Raw genomic sequence first — 15,144 nt, forward strand, 5'->3', positions numbered from 1 at the left:
ATGTTCCTTATCAATATAGATGCAGAAATCCTCAATACAATGCTGCAGGCAAACCAAATCCAGCAACATATAACGAAGACTACACACCGTGGGTTTATCCCAGGAATAAAAATTTGGTTCCACATAAGAAAATCAATGTAATATACCATATTAATAGAATATGGTATATTAATAAAGAACAAAAGCTGTATCTCAATAGACACAGAAAAAGCATTTGGAAAAAGAAACACCACTACCCCTTCATGACAAAACAGTCAACAAACTAGGAATAGAAGGGAACAACTTCAACCTGATAAAGGGCAGCTATGAAAAACCCACAGCATCACTCCTATGCACGGTTGTATCAGAAGTCCTACCTGGGGCATTTAGGCAAAAAAAGAAATCAAAGCATCCAGAATGGAAAGGAAGAAGTAAAACCATCTCTGTTTGCAGATGACATGATCTTGTATCTAGAAAATCCTGCTCTTGGAGGAAGATGCAGACACAGCCGCAGCCCCAGTGGAGCCCTGGACTGCCCACTTCTGCTCCTGATTCACAGCTGTGCTGTTCCATCTCCCTGAGGAACAGTCTTTCAGGAAGCCGTGACGCAGCCACGGCTTTTAAAGATACCAGAAAGACACCCACGGAACCAGAGGTGGCAATTCACCGAATTAGCATTACCCTGACCAGCCACAGTGTAAAATCTTTGGAGAAGGTGTGTGCTGTCTTCATCAGTGGTGCAAAGGCAAAGAATCTCAAAGTGAAAGGACCAGTTCAGATGCCTACCAAGACTCTAAGCATCACTACAAGAAAAACTCCTTGTGGTGAAGTTTCTAAGATACGGGACTGTTTTCAGATGAGGATCCACAAGCAGCTCACTGACTTGGCACAGTCCTTCTGAGATGGTTAAGCTGATTACTTTCACCAGTACTGAGCCAGGAGTCAAGGGTTGAACTCACCACTGCATATGCTTAAATCAATTATTTTGAGAAATTATGTTGTTTAAAAAAAGAAGAAAAAAAAATCCTATGGAATTCACATACACAACACAGAAACTACTGAAGTTAATAAACAACTTCAGCAATGTTGAAGGATATAAGATGAACACACAAAGCCAACTGCATTTCTATACACTAGCAATGAACAATCCAATTTACAACAGAATCAACAAGAATAAAAAACTTAGGAAAGGATTTAACAAAAGATGTGTAAGACTTGTACAATGAAAACTATAAAACATTATTGAAAGAAATTAAAAATGATCTAAATAAATTGAAAAACATCCTATGTTCGTGGATTTAAAGACTTAATATTGTTCAGATGGCAATACTCCCAAAACTGATCTACAGATTCAACACAATCCCTATTAAAATCCCACCTGGCTTCTTTGCAGAAATTGACAAGCTAAAATTCCCATGGAAATGCTAGAGACCCAGAATAGCCAAAACAATCTCAAAAAGGAGAAGCAAATTTGGAGGACTCACTTATCCCAATTTTGAAACTTACTACAAAGCTACAATAAAATAAAGACATTGTCGTACTGACATAAGGATAGGCACAGATCAATGGGACAGAATTGAGAGTCCAGAAAGAGACCTATACATTTGTGGTTAATTTTCAACAAGGGTGCCAAGACAATTCAATGGGAAAAAAGTAATCTTTTTAACAAATGGTGCTGGGACAACTGGATATCCTCAGGCAAAAGAATGAAGCTGGACCCTTACCTAACACCACATATAAAAATGAACTGAAAATGGTTCATAGACCTAAATGTAGGAGCTAAACTATAAAACTCTTACAAGGGGCAAATCTCCATGATCTTGGATTTGGCAATGGTTTCTTAAATATGATACTAAAAGCACAGGCAACAGAAGGAAAAACAGATAAACTGGACTTTTATTAAAGACTTTTGTGCTTCAAAGGACACCATGAAGAAAATGAAAAGACAGCCCACAGAATAGGAGAGAATACTTGCAAATCAAGTATCTGGTAGGGATTGAGTATTAAGACTAAAAAACTACGTCTCAACAATAAGAACACAAATAACCCATTTTTAAAATGGTTAAAAGATTTGAATAGACATTTCTCCAAAGAAGATGTACAAATCACCAGTAAGTACATGAAAAGACATTCAACGTCATTACTCAATAGGGAAATGCAAATCAAAACCACACTGAGATACCACTTCACAGCCACTAGGATGGCTATAATCAAAGAGATGGACAATATTAAGTGTTGGAGGATGTGGAGAAACTGGAGCCCTCATACACTAGTGACAAGAATGTAAAATGTTGCAGTCACTTTGGAATAGTTTGGCGGTTCCTCAAAAGTTAAAAACAGTATTACCATCATGTCCCAGCAATTCCACTCCCAAGAGAATTGAAAATATATGTCCACACAGAAACGTGTACATTAATGTTTATAGCAGCATTATGCATAATTACCCAAGTGTGGAAATAACCACATGTTCATCATCTGACAAAAAGATAATGTGGTATACTCATACAGTGGAATATTGTTCAGACATATCAATAAAAAGGTGAGATACGACGTGTATAAACTTCGGAAACACTATTACATTGTGCAAGTGAAAGAAGCTGGACATGAAAGATCACGTATTGTGCAATTCCATCTACACAAAATGTCCCAAACTGGTAAATCAACAGAAACAGAAGGTAGATTGGTGACTGCCACTGGCTGAGGAAGGGGAGGATGGAGAGTGACTGCTTATGGGTCTCGGCTTTCTTTTGGGGGGTCTTAAAAATGTTCTGGAATTAGATTGTGGTGATATTTGCACAACCTAGTGAATATACTGAAATTCATTCAGTTGTATACTTTTAAAGGGTAAGTTTTATGGTATGTAAATTATATCCTTTTTAAAAGTCTAGGTGTGTGTGTTGTGAGGGATTGGTATGGGATGCTACCCATACAGTTAGGCACTGGCTCTGCCCCCAAGAAACCAGGGGCTTCACAGATGAGACTTTTGAGCCAAGTTTCACGGGATGAATGGGCTTAATGAGGAACAAGGAAGGCAATCCACGTAGGGCAAAAGCATGTTCAAAAGCTCAGGAATGGCAAAGAGCACTGCAGGACAGCTCTGTCTAGGGGCCTCTGTATGACAGGAAGTTGGGGCTGGGAGGTAAGAGGAGGCAAATGCCACACCAGTGAGTCTGGGAAACCCAGAGAGTGACAGGCTCCTGTGTGTTTTGCTTAAATCAAACAGAAACATTTGTAGAAATTCCAAAGAGAAAATTTCAGTTTAGTAAGCTCTAACTCTCCATCATGTTTTATTTGGGTAAAGCATTGGGTTTTTCTTTGGGAAGCCATGCCTTGCCCCCGTTAATCCCTAAGGTTTTACTAGAGGGACTCTATACCCTCACCCCCACCCCCAGGACCATGTGACCTAGGCCTTGTCAGTGACACCACCTCATCCTCCCAGCCACAGTGATTGGTCCAGGGAACAGCACATAGCTCAAGATGGGCCACTCAGAGGCAATGAACAAGGGATTTTGTGGAAAGCATCAAAAGACTCTTCTGGTGATCATTTTGTAATGTATAGAAATATCGAATCAATATGTTGTACACTGGGAACATGGTGTTAGAACATAGGTCAATTATACTTCAATTTTTTTAAAAAAGGGTGTGGACACAGATTCTCCCCTGGGGCTCCAGAATGAATGCAGCCTGCTGACAAGTGATTTTATCAATAGTTTCAGTGAGAGTGACTTCTGACCTCCAAAACTGTCAATAATAAATGTATGGTGTTTTAAGCTAAAAAAAAAAGAGAAAAGAAAAAAAAAAGGGACTCTCTTTCCCTGGGTGGCTAAGTTAGTAAGACATAACCAGTAGCCTTCTGTTTGGCCACTCTGCTGAAATGTGGAAATGCCAAAAATGAAATGAAGCTAAAATGGAGGAAAGTAGGGTCAAGAGATGAGCTATTCCAGAGAACACTGCTTGAGCATCTGGACCAATGCCTAAAGCTTTGAAGCACCACAAAGCACCTTAATGCCTGAAGCTTTTCCACAAAGTTTTTAGTTACATGAGCCAATGAATTCCCTTTTTAATTTGAGCCAGTTTGAGTTGCAACTAAAACAATCCTGATGAATGCAGTAGGCTATGTTTAGACAAACAAGTCTGTACTCAAGACCTAAAAATATCAAGGCACATTAATTGTGGAAGATCAGGGCCTATCCTTGCCACCATCAATATTACTGTAGGTGAACTAGGCATCTCCTCCCAAGAACGTGTCTGCTCGTGACAGTGACATAACTTACATGGCATTTGTATGAGCCAGTGCCACATCTGGCCTTTAGAAAGTGCTCAGGAAAAGAGGGTTATCTTCTACTCATTTGTCCAGAACCAATTGTGTATTAAGCCCACAACATGTGGGACTTCCCCGGCGGTCCAGTGGTTAAGACTACGCACTCCCAATGCAGGTGGCACGGGTTGGATCCCTGATCAGGGAAGTTCCCGCATGCTGCTCAGCACGCCTTAAAAAAAAAAAAAAAGCCCCCAACATCTGCCCCATCCTGCCCCAGGAGGCAGGGAAGGCACATGGCAGGGGGGCAAGTCAGGTCTAGGAGCTGCATTCACAAACTCACAGGCTTCCAACTGAGTTTTCTTTCTGCCTTCTCTGAAGACAGCACAGGGAACTATATTCAATAGCTTGTAATAAACTATAATGGAAAAGAATCAGAAAAAAAGAATAAAGACATGTATGTATATATATATATGCATAGCCAAATCACTTTGCTATACACCTGAAACTAACAAAGTGTTGTAAATCAACTATACTTCAATTAATTTTTTAATCTAAAAATTAAAAAAAAATGCCAAGCTGGTATTAAAAATTAAGCAGAATGGAAAGTATACCTGATTCCCACCAGCAGTTACTTCAGTGAAGTTTTCTGACTCAGAATGAAGTTTAAACTTTTAATAATTGTTTTTAGCATTCAAACAGCATTCAGAAAGGCAAATGAACTGGCAACAGAACAAGTAAGCACATGAGTTTAGCTGAAGGCTGTGTCTGCAGGGACTGACTAGGAAACAGCCACCCTGGAGGGCAGAGAGGGAGGGATTCTGCTGGCTCGTTACCAATGAGTCAGGGCTGCAGGCCAAGTCCCCTAAGGGGATGCCCAGCAAGGGCGCCCCGGCCTGCCAAGTCCAAGGCACCTGCGCCTGGCACCAAGGGAGCAGAGGTGGTAAGAAAGGAATTCTTTCCCTACAGTCCTGTGGGGCTTGAGAGTCCAAGGACAATACTGGTCTGCTGCCTGCAACAAAGAGCAAGGTAAAAGGCCCACCCGTCTTGGGAGTCAGCACGTTACATCAGCTTGTTGCATATACAGTGACATTTTTTTATTGGTTTTATTTCACAAGCTCCATTTGCCAGGCAATGCACCTGGGTCATGTACAGCATTCACTCCTCATAGCACCCCTATGAAGTAGACACTACTATAACCCCCACATGCAGGTGAGGACACTGAGGCACAAGACGGGTTAAGCAACGTGCCGCACATCACAAAATCAGTTAAGTGGCCAGGTCAGCATTCGCACGCAAGTCTGTGCTCTCAGCCCCTCCACTCTGCCGCCTCTTCAAAGAGGATTTAGAATCCTTGGGATTCTTAAAACCTTTGAAAGTAATTTGAATATGCGCTTAGGAGACCTGGCCTTGCCCCTGCGGGCCCATGGGTGATAGCTGGGCACTATCCATGTCTGCCTGGGGTTTCCCTCCTCCTTGGCAGATAAGCCCTTTCTTAAACTCTCCTCAAACTACCCCACTGAGGTGTCCTTTCTCTTGCACCCTGGCTGATACAAGGGGGTATCTGAAGGGTAATATTTACTTTCTTTTTATAGTTCTTGGTATATATATTTTTAAACATTTTAAACTAAGTATTCTAATGCAGAGTGATAGAGAATTTGAGTCTTAAGCTAGAAACAGAGAATGGATGTTTATTATGGGAAAAATCCTTTGACTAGGCTTCCATGGTTATGTGAATCTAGAAGCAGCAAGTTGTTCTGGGGAAAGATGATAAACATAAACAAGCCGCCTGGTTTGCTGTGTGTGGTTCAGCAGATTGCCTCTCCCTGGATTCCACAGTTCAGGGCGGACGTTTGCACAGGAACCCAGAGGATGAAGTTGGGGCAGCCATCGGGGTAGTCTGGGGTGGCCCTGAAGCAGGCACCTGGCAGGAAAGGCCCTTAAGGTGACTCCCCCTGGAGAAGGGCAAATGCCCTGGAGGCTGACCCAAATTCAGAATCAACAGGTTCATGCAACAGCTGAGGGAAGCCACTGAGGACTTAGGGACCCTGGCAGATGTCCTGCTCTGAGGAAGGAAGGCTGAACATGTGACAGCCAAGAGAAGTTGTTCTAGGGCACCAGAGTGGGCTCTCACAACCCTGTGCATGTGTCCCCAGAGAGTGGGCAGGCCCATGGACCATGAGGAAACCTTCACTTCCACCAGCGACACCTGTGGTCACCACGGTCAATTAGTGTGCACATCTAATTTTCTGGTGTCCCAGTCCAGCTTGGGAAGGACTGACCCCTGGATTTCTTTGACATCCAGGGGAAGGGTGATCTAGAGGGAGGTATAAGAATTGTTGCTTATGGACATAAAGCTTTGAGCATCACCTGGAAAAGTAAAGTGAAGGAGTGTGCCCCAAGTTGGTGACACAGGTCATACCAGGAACCTCCAGGGTCCCAGACCAACCCGCCCATGGGGGCATCTTTGTGTCTCCAGCTCTGGGACCAGGAAAGGTAGGATGATGTCATCCTTGAATAAAAACACAGAGCTATCACCTATGCCATGAACATCGTGGAGAGTATGTTGTCTTTCCTGTGCATGCTCACCAAGGCGGGTAGGGTGGGGTAAGGGCGTCAATGCTGGTACCACTGCTAGACTCACAGGATGATGAACTCAGATCAGAGCCACAGCTCTGCCCATGGATAACTTCATGCCAGAGAACATCAGATAAAGGAGCACCAAACCCTCAAGAGGTCTGTCTAACCTTGATCACTCCCAGGCACAACACCCATGAATTCCATCCCCCAGTCCCTCCCAAGGGCAGGAGACATCCTCGCAGGCTCAGCTGCCCTCCAGTCTCTCCCAAGGCTGCATCACAAAACACATCCATCTGTTCTTCTGAAACCACCCACTTCATCTCTCATTTCTTCCTCATTTTCAATTCCTGCTTTTCTAATTATTCTCAGTATCTAAATGTTACAATATAAAGAAGCAATACTTATAGAGACTATTTTACTTCGGTTTCGTTTTTGCAGCTTTCCCCAATCTGATTCTCCCCAAAGGCTGCTGGGACCAGCCCAGCCTGGCTACCCCACTGCACGGCAATCTGACAATTGGCTTATCAAGACAGCAGGACGGTTGAAGGTTCTGTCCTCCTTCCTCTGGGTCCCCATGGGGCTGAGTTTCTGTTTCCTCTGTCCTGGCCCCAGTGGAACTCAGACGTGTCCATCTGTCCATAGGGAAAGGTGTGGAAGGACCTGCACCACAAGGCTAACAGTACTTAACTTGGAATGTATGTGAGGAAGAACCACCAACAGCCTTCTGGGTTATTTGACTTTCTTTCAACAAAGCACATACATCTTTTGTAATGAGAGTTCTGGGGCTGTTAATCTGGGGCTGTTAATCACATCCCTCTGCTTTATTGCTGGATCTCACAGCCAAGGGAGGGCGCTTCTTGCCACCCCACCTCCACTGGCCTGCCCCACCACCGCACCCCTAGTCTGGACATTCCAGCCTGCACTACAAATGCAGAGGAGCAGGGGTCAGGAGCAGGGAACATGGTGAACTTCAGACCCACCTGAACTCTACAGGTGGGTCTGAGAGAGGGCCAAAGCCAGCTGGAATAACGACCTTCTTGCCATTTTAAGCAAATCAAGACAAATGTGAAAGAAGCTACCTTGTGTCATGTGGAAGTGAGTGAGGGGTGAGGGAGGAACAACTTTCCTTCCCCAAACTCCTTAAGAGGGTCAACCAGTTGGCAACACCTATTACTATCCTATGGATAAAGACAGCAAACCGGAGAAGGAAGCTTCTCCTTAAAGTCATATTCAAGGAGTTTTGTTTTTTTTTTAAAGCTCTGTTTAAGAAATTTACATAATTATCTGTGTATATATCTGTCCCCTCTCACTTATTCTTAGGGTTTGCCACAGAGGAATAAGGGAGGGAGGGAAGCTCTCAATATTCTTAACTGCAAACAAGCCATTGAAAACCCTTTCTTGAGTTCAATCAGTTAGCTTAATATTTGGCTCCTAAATCAGTTTGATCCTGACCTGGTTTATCTTTCTCAAAGGTGACAGTGCCCTAATTTCCAGACAGAAAATATTGTTAACCCCTCTCCTTCTCTTCCCCTGCCCCCAATAAATTACTATACAGTGAATCTCTAGTCTAGTTTTTCTCAAATAGGATCTTGCACTGAGATTGTTAAAAATGCAATTACATTCTTACTTTCAAATGATTCAGAGAAATGAAAGTGTGTGGAGAGAGAGAGAACATGTGTACACAAATATGGCAAAAATATTAACAAAAGGTAAATCTTTTTTTTTTTTTTTTTTTTTTTGCGGTACGCAGGCCTCTCACTGTTGTGGCCTCTCCCGTTGCGGAGCACAGGCTCCGGACGCGCAGGCCCAGCGGCCATGGCTCACGGGCCCAGCCGCTCCGTGGCATGTGGGATCCTCCCGGACCAGGGCATGAACCCATGTCCCCTGCATCAGCAGGCGGACTCTCAACCACTGCACCACCAGAGAAGCCCCAAAAGGTAAATCTTATAGGTGAAGAGTATACAACTAAGTATTCATCCTACTATTCTTGCAACTTTTCTGTGGGATTGAATTTGAAATAAAAAGTTGAGAAAATTTTAAAATAAATAAAATCGGCAGTTATGAACCCCATGTTGAGCCTGCTGACCCACATCTCTGGGGGGCAGGACCGAGAATCTCACCATTGCCCTGGATAACGCAGTCTCAAATGGCTAAAAGAAAATATGAGGTTAGAGAGCAAGCAACAGTTAGAAAGCTCACATCATACAGATGGGTTCTGGACTCCCACACACATCACTAACCCACTCGAGTTACTGGGAGAAAACCTAGAACTAGCAGAGGTGCCAACCCTGTAAGCTGTCCTGACCCACCAGGAATGGCACTGAGGGTGGCCACATCGGGGCCAGACACAGGACCTGCCCCCATAATGCTCTACGTATTTGGGGTGGGGCTAGGAACCTCGAGGCATCTGTGTGACAGCAGTGCTTCCAGGTCAACAAGGTGGCCTTGTTAGCAAGTGGGGGAACCTCTGGAATTCAACCTCCGGTCTCAGCCTATTCTTTCTTTGAGCTAAGTCACACCTGCTGAGCCAGCTTCTTGCCAAACCACAAAAGGGGAGGAAAGAAGATTCCAGAGCTGACTGATTTCTGTCTCTCCTCTCGACAACTAGTGTAAACAGAGAGCCATTCTGTCTGATCACAATGTCAACTCATCTGTAAAAAAAAGCACATAACAATTGTCTGAGACGTTGTGTCAACCTATCACCAAACCTTCCTATCTCAGATGAAGAGACCGAGGCTCAGACAGTGAAGTGACAGTCACGGCCAGGGGAGGACAGAGCCAAATCTGAGCCCAGCTTTGGGCCAGTCGATTTCATGTTTATAACCATTCACAAGAATATATGGACTGTATGGGAGAACAAACAAGAAATCACAGGGGGTACTCCTAGAAGCAGAGATGAGATGCCTTTTAACTTCAAGAACTTCCACAGTACAAAGGTGAGGGATAACACAGGTCAAAACCTCTCAAGGAGGCCTACATTTAAACTGGGGGAAGGAGCTCAAATTATAGGCATTGTGAATAATGTTGGTAAACACCTCAAAGTAAACAATTAGCAGAAAGCTAGCTGTCACACAGGTAAAAAACTCCCTCAATGCTCAAAATTAATAATAATAGTCTATGAAAAGCAGAGAAATAGTCACGTGAACCTCTAACTTTTTAGCCAGAACTCAAGAGGGCAAACTACCAAAGCTGCTGTGGATTAAAGGTAGATAATGAAGCCAAGCTTCTCATTCCATAAAAGGCCAAACAAGAAAATCACTCACCTGAAAAATCACTGTCTAAATACAAGAAGGAATACACAACATACAAATGTTTTGTGATGCATCCACACAAGCACACTGCTCCTTGAAATTTAAAGAAAAAATTTATTGAAGATCTGAAAAACAATTTCTAAAAGATTGACTTTTCCAGAAAACTGTAGCTACACAATGCATTGCGTCTATCATGTTAAAACGTGCATTAGACACAAATACAAAAACCATGAAACAAGCCACCATTCTTTGACAATCTGAGCAAAGATAAAATGCCTAAGGAACAACATGGATGACTTGCAAAGGATGGGCTCTTTACTGTAAGCACCATAAAAAAAAGGGGGGAGCACAAATGGATGAGTGTGTTCAGTTATACACACTGAATTGAACCTTTGGCACTAGGAATCAGAGCATTTTGTCATATAGCATTAACACATATTATAAAAGTGCGTAGTGTCAAAGGAATAGAACCACCAGCATTCAAAAGCAGCTTTGTCAACTAAGCAATAAAACACTCTACAGTACGTCTCTCTGTTGTCCATCATTGAATACACTGGTAGCAACTATGAAATGAAAAAAAAAAAAAAAAAGAAAAGAAAAAAGGAGCTGTAACCCCTTTTATTTTCTGTTTAAAATCAAACAGAAAACAAACATCACTTCTGTTATACACTAACATTTCCAAAGTACATCATTTGTACAAGAGAAGGACTAAGAAACAAAAATGTGTTTACAGAGATCCAAACAAGAGTGAGTATAAGCGCCTCACACAGCTTTCCGATGGTACTCAGGAGGAGCCACTTCATAATCGCTGGCACTAAACAAAGTTGCAGAGTTCTTTGCCAGGTATCTAAAAATGAAATATTCATTACAAGCATGAAAAAAAATCATATTTTGATACTAATCTCTTAATTATATACAGAAGCCACACAAAGCACTTTAAAATATACTAAAATAATCACAACCTCACAGTAAAACTATGTAATTATAACTCAGGTAAATAGGGTTATATACCAGACAACAACACAAATAAGGATGGAAGTCCAGAGTTACTCCCCTTATTTCAAATAAGCAAAGAACAGGAGTCACCAGAATACCAACCTGAGCACCTGGACTACCTTTAAGAAACAGGTGTCGTTAGTCTAAAAGAATAACATCTAGGTGTTTTCTTTAGCTCTCTGAAATCATATTAAACATAAATTCAGAAATTGACCAGTATTTCTCAAGTTTAAACTTGGAATTAACACCATAAAAATCAAAGGGACCTGAAATGTCCAGTAGTAGAGCACTTTCATTTCATAAAGAAGTGGGGGTAGAGAAAGGATATTAATTCATCATTGGTAAAGCAAAGACTATAAAGCTGTTTAGATTCCCAGGTTCACGTTGGTTTTAAAATTATTATAAAATACACGGTGCCATTTTAAGAAAATTCAAACACAGAACTATATAAAGTAGCAACGGAAAACTCCTTCTCGCCCAAAACTATGCCCAAGAAACAACTCACTGTTAAGTATGATCCTTATTTTTCCAAATCTATTCCAAAGATTGAAAGTGTTTCTCTACAAATCAGAGGAATCATACCATACTCTACTGCAATTTATTTTTTTTAAACTGACACAACATGGACATCTTTCTTGATTCATATATTTAGACCTACCTCATCTATTAATAACGGTTTAAAATTCTTCACCATTTTCTTTTTCAAATGCAATAAACATGCTTGGAAATCTTTGTGCATTCAAGTATTTCTACAGGATAAGTTCCCAGAACCCTAACTGTCTGGTCAAAGGGTAAAAAGCACATTTGAAATTTTTATATGCATTGCCAAAATGCCCTCCAAAAAGCTGTAAAAAGCAGGGTGCCCTTTCCTCCATTTCTCCAAAATTATAAGCCAATCGACAAGAGATATTTTAATTATGTTAAACACATTTTAATGGCCTTTTTACTGAGACTTCTGTGAATTTCCAATGTCTATTTTTCACTGGTTTGGTCATCTTTTTCATATTAAGAATTCTTCTTTGTGTTAAAGATACCAGCCCTTTAACATGTATGTGTAACATACATTCCCTTCATCTTTAAGAGCTTACATTTGCACTTACATTGTTCCATTAACAATGTATCTACTCTTGTACCAATACCACACATTGTTGTTTAGTTTTATAATAGTATCTATATAATGTCAATCTATCACAGAGTAATTTTCAGTACAGTAGACTAATTCACGTTTTTATTTCAAGCATTGATTTTTAGACTTACTTTAGAAAATCATGAAGATAATTCAGTAATAAAGCAAGGCTCTTCTCATCCAGAGGTGTATAGGCCAACATTGCTCCAATACGTACTATTTAAACAAAAGAATTTAGTCAAAGTTATATCCAAGGTAGCACTATAAGCATGTATTTTAATTACATGAGCAAACGCAACAATCACTGATTCCTTTAAAGTATGATTTTAGAAACCGACTTTGGATTTTACTGTATTAAATAAAAGTTCAAATTGGAATTACATCATTATTTTTGAAATGTTATTTTATGTTACCACTTGATATAAATTAGGAAAGACAAAAATATTAAAGGCTCAAAGGAAAAAAAGTAAAATTGTTTTCTAAATGGCAGTATTACCAAATAATCTCAGTAGATGTGGCGCTCCATACACCTGGGACATGGGCGCATCAGGGTGATCTGCGAGGATCTCAGCATACTGTGGTCTCTCAAATTTGTAGAGCAGCTGAGTGCCCAACATTACATTGAAGTATTCCTTGATCCCTGCCACAACTTCATTAACAGCATACTCCCTGATAAATGAATAAAAATATTTACCTTCAAAGCAGGTCACTGAAAGGAATTGAGAGATGAAGATTAAGTCAACCAACTTAAGGGTAACGAATTAAAAGGTTAAACTAATGACCCTGAGCCTCTACTGAACAGATTTTTAAAACAGAGATTTAATAAGAAGGCAAGAAATCAATTCCAAAAATAGACCAGTGGTGAGCAAACTATAGCCCTCAGGCTAGGGATGGTTTTCACATCTTCAAATAGTTGTATTTTAAATGGTTATATAGGTACTTAGATATAGCTTCGATTTTACCTGCAACATTTACTTATCTGGCCCTTTAAGAAAACATTTACCAAACTACAGTAAGGTTATCACCTCACACCAGTTAGAATGGGCATCATCAGAAAATCTACAAACAACAAATGCTGGAGAGGGTGTGGAGAAAAGGGAACCCTCTTCACTATTGGTGGGAATGTAAATTGATAGAGCCACTATGGAGAACAGCATGGAGGTTCCTTAAAAAACTAAAAATAGAACTACCATATGATCCAGCAATCCCACTACTGGGCATATACCCAGAGAAAACCATAATTCAAAAAGACACATGCACCCTAATGTTCACTGCAGCACTATTTACAATAGTCAAGTCATGGAAGCAACCTAAATGCCCATCAACAGACGAATGGATAAAGAGGACGTGGTACATATATACAATGGAATATTACTCGGCCATAAAAAGGAACGAAACTGGGTCACTTGTAGAGACGTGGATGGATCTAGAGACTGTCATACAGAGTGAAGTTAAGTCAAATACAAATATATTAACACATATATGTGGAACCTAGAAAAATGGTACAGATGAACCGGTTTGCAGGGCAGAAACAGAGACACAGATGTAGAGAACAAACCTATAGATACCAAGGCGGGGGAAGTGGCTGGGGTGGGATGAATTGGGAGATTGGAACTGACATATATACACCACTATGTATAAAATAGATAACTAATAAGAACCTGCTGTATAAAAAATAAGATTCAAAAAAAGAAAACAAAAAAAGAAAACATCTGCCAGCCAAACTCCCTAAAGCAATGAAATTCTATTTTACTAGTTTCTGATGTTTTTTTTTTAAATTTATTTATTCTATTTTTTATTCCTGGCTGCGTGTCTTCGTTGCTGCGCGCAGGCTTTCTCTAGTTGAGGCGAGCGAGGCCTACCCTCCGTTGTGGTGCGCGGGCTTCTCATTGCTGTGGCTTCTCGTTGCGGAGCACAGGGCTCTAGGCACGCAGGCTTCAGTAGTTGTGGTGCACGGGCATAGTTGCTCCGTGGCACGTGGGATCTTCGCAGACCAGGGATCAAACCCGTGTCCCCTGCATTGGCAGGCGTATTCTTAACCACTGCGCCACCAGGGAAGCCCCTGATGGTATTGTTTTAAAGTACACGTTTCAGATAATTTATTTAGAAATAATGTTTGAAATGTCTTTGGGTATACTTCAAAGATATGTATATTCTTACTTATTATCTGTGTTTCCTCGAGATTTCTTGTAATTTGCATAATCCTCTAGAATGGAATCCACATTCTTCTTGGCAGGAAGATAAAAGAGCTATGAAAACAAAAATACACTTGAATACTAATATCTTCTTTTTCAAAGGAAAAGTATACTGGAAAAGCTTTAACGCAGTAAGAGATGACCTAATAGTATTACAAAATAGAAAAGGGCACTGTTCAGCACTTAAAGCATGGCTAATATGATTAACTAAAAATTTCGTTTTATTTAATTTCAATAGCCAAAAGTGGCTAGTGGTTCCCATACTGGACAGCACAGCTCTGAAGACTCAATCTGTTGGACACATTACACTATTACTATATATGGAATACACTTGCACATAAATTTACCTCTGTGATATTATCAAGTCATCATGTATTATGTAGTATTATGTGCCAGATCCTGTCTGAAGCACTTACCTGAATATTCTCTTCATCCTCACATCAATACTATGAGGTTGGGACCCATTATTCCACTAAATGTAAACACTAAAACACAAAAAGGCCGGGTAACTTGCCCCAACTCAGTAAGTGGTAAAACTCAGCTAAACTTAGCAGTTTAGCTCCAGAGGCAAATCAAGAATCAAACGAAGTCCACATTACTGTACAGTATATGACTGATGTCTATGAAGTTTCGTAATCCTCACACAGTCCCTACTTCTCCCCTACCCCTGCTTGTGCTATTTTAGAAATTGGTTCTTTTGTCCTGTAGAGTGCCTCATTCTGGAATTTGATGACTACCCTTGTGATGTTACATACATAC

At 41.0% G+C, this 15,144-nt stretch overlaps 1 protein-coding gene across 3 annotated transcripts in view; it reads right to left on the reverse strand.

Moving 5' to 3' along the window:
* Positions 1-15,144, reverse strand: part of MORF4L1 (mortality factor 4 like 1) — a 35,082-nt gene that overhangs the window by 2,521 nt on the left and 17,417 nt on the right. For 2 of the 3 annotated variants that reach the window (XM_004317826.4, XM_004317827.4), the window contains 4 exons: positions 14,351-14,439; positions 12,687-12,859; positions 12,322-12,406; positions 10,163-10,915 (listed from right to left, as the gene is read on the reverse strand). In XM_004317826.4, coding sequence (XP_004317874.1) covers positions 10,831-10,915; positions 12,322-12,406; positions 12,687-12,859; positions 14,351-14,439 — 432 coding nt within the window. In that variant the 3' untranslated portion in view covers positions 10,163-10,830. Of the gene's footprint in view, positions 1-10,162; positions 10,916-12,321; positions 12,407-12,686; positions 12,860-14,350; positions 14,440-15,144 lie in introns of those variants that run through there. The other variant, XM_019945786.3, reaches the window with a different exon arrangement.

This window comes from Tursiops truncatus, chromosome 2 (genome assembly GCF_011762595.2).
Source record: "Tursiops truncatus isolate mTurTru1 chromosome 2, mTurTru1.mat.Y, whole genome shotgun sequence".
Lineage (NCBI taxonomy): Eukaryota > Metazoa > Chordata > Mammalia > Artiodactyla > Delphinidae > Tursiops > Tursiops truncatus.